The sequence below is a fragment of the Phaethon lepturus genome, unplaced genomic scaffold (assembly GCF_000687285.1).
Source record: "Phaethon lepturus isolate BGI_N335 unplaced genomic scaffold, ASM68728v1 scaffold18988, whole genome shotgun sequence".
Lineage (NCBI taxonomy): Eukaryota > Metazoa > Chordata > Aves > Phaethontiformes > Phaethontidae > Phaethon > Phaethon lepturus.
Window position 1 is genome coordinate 2,673 of NW_010558492.1, and position 11,385 is coordinate 14,057.

General features: G+C 39.9%; 1 protein-coding gene across 1 annotated transcript; it reads left to right on the plus strand.

The window, feature by feature from the left end:
• Positions 1–2,701: 2,701 nt before the first annotated feature.
• TEF (thyrotrophic embryonic factor) lies at positions 2,702–8,731 on the plus strand (the record flags this gene model as incomplete). The annotated part of the gene is made up of 4 exons (XM_010293083.1): positions 2,702–3,058; positions 5,121–5,341; positions 5,998–6,209; positions 8,077–8,731. Coding segments are annotated over 4 exons (812 nt in total), but the record flags the coding sequence as incomplete, so codon positions are not given.
• Positions 8,732–11,385: the final 2,654 nt, after the last annotated feature.

Consider the following 11,385-nt stretch of genomic DNA (forward strand, 5'->3'; position numbering starts at 1 on the left):
CAGGATGTTGTGCAGCAGAAATAAAGATTAAATGAATTGAAAGAAAGCCAGTGGGAAAATGTCAGTGGGAAAATGATCAAGCAACAGTTTTATCTTTTTATGTATCACATTTGAAATAACATGCATGTTGGGTGTCCATGTAACTTATGCTATTTTAATTTGTTTCAGATACTGCGGTTAGAAGTGAGGGGGGAGAGAGTGTATAGCTAAACAAAGACACCACTGGGGCCCAGTGCTTGTCCAGTTGTCAACACGTAGCAAAAGGAAGAAATTTCATATGGTCTTCTCACCTGAAGAAAGGTCTAATCTGGTGTGAGCCAGGGACAATAGCAAGGGGAAGTTGGAGGGACCATAGTCTTTTCAGGTCACTGAAGTACAGCAGGATGATGTTGCACATCCAAAAGGCTTTAAAAGATCTGAGAAGAGCCACATACACTAGTAGTATAGTCTTCTTGGCATCTGCCTTCTGAAAAATATTTTTAAGCCTTATGTTTAGTCTACTAATCATTTAAGGTTTCTTTTCTCCTCTGTTGGAGGTGTTGTATTAGATGTTGCAAAACAAAAGCACTGCTGGCTTGCATTAAAACTGGCATAATTTATAATGGAATACTATTGTTTTCAAGAGTAAAGAATGATTTTTTTTTCTTTGTAGTTGACATTTTGACTCAACATTCACAAGTGGTTTTTTTTTTATCATGTCCATTAAAAAAAGAAAGTGATTTACAAAGAATTCATTATTGTCACTTGCATTTCTTTTGGTGATGTCTTTACTAAGATATCATCCACAACCCCCAGTGCGAATCTGGGTTCGGTCGTGCTGGGCACTATGCAAACCTTGGGGAAATACACAATCCCTGATTCAGAAGTTGGATGTAAAATGGCGGTTCCAGTTTGGTGGGATGTACTTCAGTAGTAAGTGAAATCATCCTTATATGTAAGTACAGTAGTTACTGTTTCTTCACGAGCTTCAGAGAAACATTCAGGTCATTTGGTTTGTGACTGTTAACCTGCACATTTGCTTTGCCCAAGCAAAGGGTAGGAAAGTTGCAAAACTCCCTGCAAAAAGGAGTTTATAGAAGGGATAGGAGTTGGGAGATGGAAGTTCAGAGGCAGCAGTGTGAAGTGGCAAGGGGGAAGGCCGCAAGCTGCATGATGTTAACAAAGCTTAGGTCCAGGAGCCACTGGTCTGAATTTAGCATGGTTTTTAGGTATTTGCTCTTAGTCCCAAGTCAGTGGCTGGTGAATATTTTCTCATCTGTTTAGTTTAAAATCGGTATCTTCTTTTGTATAAAATGTTCAGAGTATGATAGATTAAAATGATAATTTACTTTGTATGGCAGCACTGTTCTTTAAGCCATAAACAGCTCTTTCAGTCTCAGTTCCACACCAGCTAAGGCAACGCCGAAGGAATGCCAGTTCTATCAGAATAGGTTTTATATAAATAGGCTTTTCTGATTTAGAGCAGAGTTTCACCCCTACTCCCACCCCCGATAAAGAAAAACATTCCTTTAGCATATTGTAGGCAGCCTACAAAACCCTAATGCCAAAGATTTGTGCATTTCGTTGGGCTAATGTGTGTGAATACTGGAGATCCAAACTGGTCTAGTGTATGTCCCTGGCGTCCTTATTCCATTGAACTGACTATTTGTCAGCTTCCATGGTAAGACCCAGTTTGCAGCTGGTTTGCAGAACTGGTGACCATTGCTTTTGACGGCAGTGCTGGCTTAATGCTGGTAGTGCTGGTGCTGCTTCTGCAATGCCTCCTTCAGTGCTGGTAGAACTGCATGGTTACATGGAGAACTGGATCCGGAAAATTACTTGGATTTTCTGTCTTTTTCTTTTCTGCCAACTTATTTTTATCTCTTAAATTATGTAATTATTCCATAACTTGAGTTTTCTGCTTGGATTCTGTCCCAGACAATTGTTAAGATTCAGTAGCTATGGGGAACATGGAAACAGCCATTTTTCTGTAATATGTGCACTGTAGCATAGTAAATGGAGGAAATTTCATCAGTCTTTTGTGGCTTGGGGGTGGGGTGTGGGAGTATGCCCTATTAGACATCTCCCCAAAGAGTGAAAATTGTGTGTAGGTACTCTGAGCTATGTATAGTGAACAGCATTTGGAGCTGTTGCTTTATGTGGACATGCTGAGTCATTTCAGAAAGAAATGCTTCTAAAATACTAGCCAATAATTGTCCAGGTCTCTCGTGTCCTGTGGACCTTTTGACTAATTTTCAAATGTAATCTGAAAACCCATATTCCTTTCTTGTTTGTATCTAAATTATTCTTCTGCATCTTCTTTCTTTTGTGCATAGAATATACTATACTCTGCTTCCTCAGAGTTTTCTTAATGGCTTCCCATGTAATCCTACTTATGGACACTCACTTTCCCTGTCTTTCGAGATGAGCCTGTGAAAACCAGGCTATTTTTCAGTGACTAGTTAATAAACTAGATGCAGTATTATATTACGCTTTGGTAAGTTATCACAGCAGAGGTGCTGGTCTTCAAGGCTATTCAAATATCTGTGGTCCAGCTGTCACAGAGAGTCAGAGCGCTCCATACAGAGTTACATATGAATATATGAATGTTGCCTTTCAACATCTGCTTTTTCAGATCATGAGGCAGAAATATAGCTTACTGAATTTCCTTTCATGGGATTTTTTGTTAGACTCATAAACCTTGAGTCTCTTCTTGTTGCAGCTTGTACAGTGACCTACTTGTATCTTTCAGATAAAGAGAAGGAGAAGATAAAGCTTGAGGAAGATGAGGCAGCAGCTGCCAGCACTATGGCAGTCTCGGCTTCCCTTATGCCGCCCATTTGGGACAAAACTATTCCTTACGATGGCGAGTCTTTCCACCTGGAGTACATGGATCTGGATGAGTTCCTGCTGGAGAATGGAATTCCTTCCAGCCCTACTCACCTGGATTTGAACCAGAATCCACTCTTGCCTGTGGCTGAGCTGGAAGGAAAGGAGTCTGCCAGTGTTTCCACTGGTTCTCCTGCATCATCTTCTTCCACTGCAGTTTACCAGCAATCTGAAGCAGTCTCCAGCACAGGTAGATGGAATAATACGGGGCTCTGAGGGACTTCTGTTGTTCTGGTATTAAAAGGTGCCTCAAAGAGGAGACATGCTAACCTGTCAGCGTTAGCTGTGGCAGGTTAAGTAGCACAAACATGCTCAATGTAGAGCTGTAGTCTATGTGTCAGTTCATGAAGATGCTGCCTCTCCTCTTCTTCCCCTCCCCCCCTCCTGGAAAAAAATGAGTGTCTCTGTGTGTAGTCTGTTTCTCTTTTGAAATCAGAAGAGCTGAAACACCAACATAAAGTATTTGCTTTCTTGGTATTGCTAGTCTAGTGAGAAGCTGGACATGTTGACAAAATAGTTTCTCGGGTTATTTTACAACAGATTTGATAGTTTGTGACCAGTCATTTGTGCTACCTTGGTGGCTTGGTCTGCTTGGGTGAACTTAACGCTAACTTAATGTACCTCAAATAACAATGCTTAACAGAAGAACAGCGAAGCAATCTTTTCATGCTAGCCTGTGAAATGTGAGCACACACACTTGGAAAAGGTGTGTTAATGATGCAGTTTGATGTTCTGTGGTGCTTTGAAGTGGGAATGGAGGAACAAAGAAACAAAACTGTACTTAAATGCTACTAGGAAACTTCTACTCTTCATTTGTAGTATGGAGATCTTCTTTATTAAAGAATTTAGCGGTATTTCATCCCATTGTCATAGTTTAAGCCTGGCTGGCAACTACACACTACACAGCCACTTGCTCACTCCCCCCTGGTGGGATGGGGGAGAGAATCGTAAGGGTAAAAGGGGGAAAACTTGTGGGTTGAAATAAAGACAGTCTAATAGATAAAGCAAAAGCCGTGCACGCAAGCAAAGCAAAACAAGGAATTAATTCACTACTTCCCATCAGCAGGCAGGTGTTCAGCCATCTCCAGGAAAGCAGGGCTCCATCCCATGTAACAGTTACTTGGGAAGACAAAATGCTTTAACTCGCAATGTTCCCCCCTTCCTTCCTCCCTCCCCCAGCTTTATATAGTGAGCATGATGTCATATGGTATGGGATATCCCTTTGGTCAGTTGGGGTCAGCTGTCCCACCTGTGACCCCTCCCAACTTCTTGTGCACCCCCAGTCTATTTGCTGGTGGTGTGGTGTGAGGAGCAGAAAAGGCCTTGAGTGTGTGTATGCACTGCTCAGCAATAACAAAAACACCCCTCAGTTATCAACACTGTATTCAGCACAAATCCAAAACATAGCACCATACTAGCTACTATGAAGAAAATTACCTCTATCCCAGCCAAAACCAGCACACCTAGATTTTGAGTTTAAACATGATAGCCACTAAACTTTCACAGTACTGTTTTATGAGCAGACAGAAAGCATTTTGCTCAAGGCCTCTTCTGTGAATCTGCAAGAGAAAGGCAAAATGTGGAACTCCTTCAGTAAGACATAGGGTGTGGCTTTTTTCTAGGTGGTATATGAAAAAACTTACTCATTGATCACTACTTCAAATTGCACTGACATTTGCAGTTCATGTGTATGAAGTTTGTAAACAATAGATAAATATGACAAAGTTTATATGAACACTGTCTTGTGTTTGACAGTCTGTTGGCACGCTTCTTTCTATGTGGCAAAGAAGTAGAATACTTCTTTTTGCATTTGTAATAAATCACCTTTATTTAGTCCTTTGGAAATACAGTTGTCTGACCTTTGAAGGTCCTAGGGACCTCTGGGCAGGCTTGTTTCCATAAGGCTTTCTATGGTACAAAACTCAGGCTGATACAAGTTTATCACTTCTTACTGCTGTGGAAGGCATTTCTTAAGTGTGCAAAGCTTGTAGTTTTTGCCAAGCAAGTATTAACTCTTGTCCCACATGTATCTACTCTGATCTGTTAGTCTGGCATATGTTCCTAGAGTTTGTATTACAAACTGGACTGTGTATCTTCTCCCTGTACCAGCAGCTGTACAGCACTAAGCACACCTTAGGGAAATACCAAATAATGCTGTTAAATACTGCCCACAGTAGGGTAATAAATAGAGATATCTAGGTTGGCTTCTTAGTTAAAGCTGAATGTATTGTGACTTTTTCTGTTGTTGCCAGAGTCCCCACCACAAAATGAGAGAAATACTCCCAGCCCCATTGATCCTGACTGCGTAGAAGTTGAGGTGAATTTTAACCCTGACCCTGCTGATTTAGTGCTGTCCAGTGTGCCTGGTGGTGAGCTCTTCAATCCTCGCAAGCACAAATTTACTGAAGAGGACCTGAAACCACAGCCAATGATTAAAAAAGCCAAGAAGGTTTTTGTCCCAGATGAGCAAAAGGTAACAGATTTATTGCTGCAAGCTTCTCTAGGCCTTGATCAAAGTTTCTGATTCTTTGTCCAAACGTTTTGACATAGAAAGCTAATGCACTATACCTAGGTGATTGGGCAGAAACACTGCCAAGAATAGAATTGGCAAGTCAATTGCTCTTCTTGCTGTTTTGCTGGTTTGGTATCATGAGATAATTACTGGGCAGGAGCAACTTACCATGCTATACACAGAAATTAAAAGTAGAACTATCAAGTCACATGCTCACCAACTGCACTTTTGAAGGCCATTGTATATATTTGCCCAGCATTATGTCTGATCCGGCTTTAAGCAGGCCAGCCAACAGAACAGGTTGTTCTCTGTGGAAGTTCATTCCCGAGTTGAAACTAAGTAAAAGGAGCATTTCAGTTGGACAACTTCTTAGTAGCAAAGTCTCTTTAATCTCCCTAGTTCTAGCAGTGCACTTGTTTAGCCTAAAACAAGACTCATCTAAGGATGAAATCTTGCAGTACTGTGTTGCCTGCATTTTGGTGTCTTGAGCCCTGCAAACCAATGAAGGCAGTTCTTCAATATAGTAGTCAGTGTCAATGTCATTATGCAATAAAGAGATGTCTATTTGATACAGTGGTCAGATTGGTATCTTTTTCTTTTTTGCTTTTTTGCTACAGGATGAAAAATACTGGACAAGGCGGAAGAAGAACAATGTGGCAGCAAAGCGTTCCCGTGATGCTCGGCGATTAAAGGAGAACCAGATCACAATTCGGGCAGCCTTTCTTGAGAAAGAGAATACGGCCCTGAGGACGGAGGTTGCAGAGCTGCGCAAGGAAGTGGGACGATGCAAGAACATTGTTTCTAAATACGAGACCAGATACGGACCCTTGTAAGCACACCCCTTTTCCTTGTTAGGGCTCCTTGTTTTAACCTCTTAGACTTCTCTGCCTTCTGTAGAGACTCCCAGAAATAAAGTTTATGGAGGCACTGCCATTTTGCATCTACACACAAAAAAACCTAAACCCTGTTTCTGTTGGCACAACTTGTTCAGGCCCTTTCCTGATCATTGTATTGCCCAAACTCTTAGTGTCCATATTTACAACTTTTTGTTTTTAACACTGATAGACCATTTTCTGATGTTGTTACAATAGAACAGATTTACCTGTCTGGAGGAATAGATGTGGATGCCTCCTGACTGGACAGGGCTTTTGCTATCTGTTCTAATCTCCATTTTAAGTGGAGAAAAAGAGCCTAGGAGACTCTCCTTGCTTTTTTTCTCTTTTCTTTATAAACTCATGCTCTTTTTTCCCTCTCCACAACCTCCCACCCCCCCAGTCAAATTGTAAAACATAATGTGCAGATATAAGTAGATGTTGCTGGGCAGCATCATGAAGTTATTTCCTCTCCCATTCAGAGGCACTAGAAAGTGCCTGTTGTATAGAACTCTATTCCTGTTGAAGAGGAATAGGGGAACCTTTAGGACAGGAAGACAGGAAAATATTCAAGGTTAATGCACAAGTGTTGATAAAAACAGCATCAAACATCTTGGTAGGTTCTAATCCTGGATAACTTCCAGAAACCAAGGAGAGAGAATGGTAGGGGATCTCTCACTTCACAGATATGGACAAATAATTTGCTGTGGGTTTTAGACTGTATTTCTAACACCACACCTCCTTTTTCCTTAGAGAGACTTCCCTCTTGAACTGCTGATGAAGCAGCATGTTACACTTAACTGAGAAGAGATTTAGAAAACGAGGTCTGGCTCGTTAGGCTGAACCTTGAGGCCCATCTGTTAAGGAATTGCCAGTACCTTATGCTTTGGAAGGTTTTGCTTTCTCTCTCTTTTTTTTTTTAAAGAAACAGATAAACAAGCCATTGTTACTTTACTGCACCTTACCTGTTGTACAAGAGCTTGAGAAAGAGTTTTGGTCCTTTGCCTCATGAACACTCTGTGGAACCAGCTACACCCACTCTAAACATGAACAGTTTACCTCACTATCTCCTGTGTAGCAGTGTATCTGGTCTCTCCATGCCTGCTGGTTCTCTCTCCAGCATGTTTCCTGTTACAAAATTAGCACACAAGACTTGCCCTCTTGGAAGTAATGCATTCTCAGCACCAAGCGCTGCTTCAACAGTACGTGGTGTTAAAAGAAAAATATGTTATGTGTGATGTCGGGACCTTCTACATGACCTACAACTGCAAGAACCAGAAGCTTTAACAGAAGTATATGTGTAGAAGTCCTCTTAACAAGAGAAGCTGTCTTAAGATAGTGGCTGTGTCAGAACTCTTAGGCTACACTTCCTGGGCTAATATTTATATTAGGGAGTATATATGGGATGGAAGATGTTAAGGCTAGTTACCAGTTCCCCTATTGAAATCTGAAAAGTATATTAAAAAAAGTGTTGGGGTTGTTTTTCAATACTAAAGACTTCGCGCCTAGCTTGTCTTTTAAACATAATGTGAAAATTGGTATGAGTTTAGACCAATTATGTGCAGACTTCTTAAGGAAGTGGAGAAGCAGACTAATCCAGAACGCTTAAAGTAAATTTATGCTTTGAACTATCTCCCCCTCTGTTACACTTTTAATTTGACTAGAGTGGCTCTTCATGCAGTGTTGGTCTAATTTCTTTCAAACATACTAAAAATTGTCACCTTTTCAGTAGGGGTTTTTCTTTCACAGGGTGGTGTGTGGTGGTGATGGTGGGAAGTATGTTATAAATAAATTGTCACACTTAACACTTTGCTTTGTTTAAAGTGACTTATCTGATTCCGAGTGATGCAACTTTAAAGACACTTAAAAACAAAGAAACTAAAAAGCACACATGAATCGCCAGTCTTCAGAGTGAGCAGTGAAATCTATGAGGTGTCCCAACACAAACAACTGACGATGACCCTGCCTGCCTGCTTGCCTGCAAGTACCCCATCTGAACTACCCAGGGCTGGGCATGATGAAAAGTGCAAAGTCTCCTTAATTCTGTATATGGCTTTCTTATCTGTCTTTCTCACTGTAACTATGAACTACAATAAGCGTACTTACTGGGGTTTTGTCAAGACGCTCAAAGTTCATGTCTCAAAGTCTATTGACAGCCTGTGTGAATAGTGACTCTTTGTTTTGGCGCTCAAGTGGAAGAAAATAGTTTAAAATGAAAGTGTATATATTAAGAACTGCTATATTTTAAGACTCCTTCCCCTTCAGTAGAATGAATTTTATTTAATACTGCGGCTCACTTCTGGTACAGTGTAGCATCTTGTGGAGTACTGTGAGTGCAGAATTAAAGACACCAGGAAAACTGCAGTCGTGATGTGTGAGAATTCCAGTGCAGAAGAGTACAGCAGATGTATTGAAACAATCAAGAAAGCACTACAGTGTGCCATAGAAAGAGTAGTAATAAACTTCTATCAAATGACCCATGTAATAGTGAAACACTTTGGTTGCTTTCCTGCTCCACAGCTACACTGCTGTAACCTGCCTTTTCCTTTGTTTCTTTTATGAGGCTCACTTTCTTTTATGGTATCTTGCTGAAACAGGATCTATTCTTCTGTTAACAATTTAGCAATCATGGAAAAGGTGCTAGTCTGAGCTGCTGATCCCCATGTATTTTGGCAGTCTGAAACTACCAAATGAGTATTAGCTCCAGCACAATATTGGCTATTAGCTGCCATATTACAGTTTTCTGTCTCTTGACTACATGTGAACACGGTGGTGAAAGAGTATTTGGTTCATCTGTTTTACAAACCAGAAACAGCCCAGGATTTCCCACAGTTACAACGGGCAGCTTAAGTGTCAAGACCCTTGTGCTGTTGTGGGAGAGTAGATGAAAGCTTGGACAGATTGCAGGGATGTTTATTGTGTGTAGAAGATGAAGGAAGTAGGTGGAAGTTCCTTTCTAGGAGTTTCATCAGCATAACAAGAACCTACTCTTAACATTGAGGAAGCTTAAGAGCTAAATTTGTGTGGGAAGAAAAAGAATACTTAATTTCTGGGAAAGTAGTACAGGGCTGTGCTTGTAGACAAAATGGAGCTTGTAAGACAGTAGTGTATTCATGCCTGGTGATTGATAAACAGCATACACCTCAAGGAAAATAATCTTGAAAGCTTTCAGAAGCAAAAGTGCTGAAATTATGAGGCATAACTAGTTACCAGCAAAGCTCAACACCATCATGTTGAACAAGTATTTTGACTTCATCCTCCCAAGAGATTCCACCCCTAATTTCAGAGCAGAAGGGCAAAGAGAAAAAGGTGCAAAGCAGCAGCTAATGTTATAAACTTCATTTAAAAACTAATAAAAGTCTCAAAACCCAGAATTCATAACCAGTTTTTTGAAGGCATAAGCTTTGTAAAGAGCATATATGTTAAATGCAGTTATTGACCTATTATTTTTAATGGAGCATGTTCTGAAGTCAATAAAGTGTTTTTAACTTTATTGCTGGTTACAAAAGTATACTTATGAGCATATTATTATAATTTAGGATTCTAAAGCTCTGAGATAATCTTGGGGTATTCTTTTCAAATAGATGAATAGTTTAGCTCCGTGTTGCTGAAATGTCAGTGTATATCTCTAGCTGTATCAAGTTATTGCTGATTTGGATGGGTATTTTTGGTATGTACTGTTTTTTGTTGTTGTTTTATTTTGGTGATAAAGGCCAAACCATGGATTAAAAGAAAACCAAACCAAACAACCCTGACAGCATGTAAATGTAGCAACTCTTTTTGTATTTATAGTTTCTAAATTTTCAGTTAGCTTTGAATGGCTGTTCTTGAAAGTCATGCTTCCTGTTTAAATTACAAAGCTAAAGGGTATTGTAGCTGGGCAAGGAGTTGCTAGTCCTTCATTTGGATCTTGCTGTCTTACTGCTTTAGGAATATCTTTTAAATACTTGCATATTGTATACAGGATTTGGTTTTGCAGTATGTCATGCTATTTTAACAGCAAAATAGTCAATGAGAATAGAATGTGCAATTTGGTTAGCTTTTTCTGTTGTATTAAAAGCTTACACAATGGAAACTAACCGTGAATGTTCATTAGATCTTTCTTTCAGAGAAGACTGTTAGAAAACTCTTGTGCTTCCCTGTAGGACAGTGCAAATTTGCACATTCTGTGATTCGTATGTCTACGAGTTGCAAAACTGGAAGATCGCACTTCACTTAAGGGTGAGTGCGGCTTAAGTTTTCTAGTTGGAGAAGAAGAAGCAACATCTTCAAAGATAGATGAGGAGGTAGTAACTATTTAAAGGAGTGTAGGTATTGCCACACAAAAAATTATGTTCAATGCTGAATTGCTTTGTCAGTTTTTGCAGTCTCAGGAAGTTAAGCGTACTGCTTCAGAGCTCTCTGCTCCTCTCAGAATGATAAACTATATAATTTTGTTTCTTTGACTAGGATGACAATCCTATCCATAAGTGATAACTTGGATATGTTTTCATAGTGGTCATAAGACCAATATTCTTTTAGCTCAGTTTGAATGTTAAAAGATGCTGAATCGATGCTGTGAGAGTCTGAAGTTCTCTAACCTTGGAACATGATCTGTAGAGGCCATAAGTGTGCTTGATGCCAATGTACCCCATTCCGGCCATAAAGGGACCACCTCCAAGGGGAGAGAATAAAGGGAGTGCACCTTTCAGCATCACTGCAGGGCTTGCCAGTAAAGGGAGCAGTTTTTGACACAGCTGTACATTCATTAGGAAGCGGATTGACACCAAACGTCCATTTCACAGTATTAACTTTGAAAATATATAAACTGTTGATGAGATTTGTGGGCAATGAGTGTTGTCTTATTCTACAGAAGAAATAGACTATGAATAAATGATGCACAACATTTAGTACAGTATTGCTTTCATACATAGTCTTTTAATCTACACATATCGCCTTGTAGTAATGCATTTTTTTATTTAAAAATTCCCTAGAAGCTTAACCTTTCACCTGTTGCCAAGATCTGCTCCCACTGAAGCCAGTAACAAAGATTTCATTAATTCCCACAGGAAAAAGTCTTTACTCTCGCATGGTTATCATAAAGTTTTAGCAAGAGTTTTAGCAAGCACTGGAGATATATATATATTTGCTTTA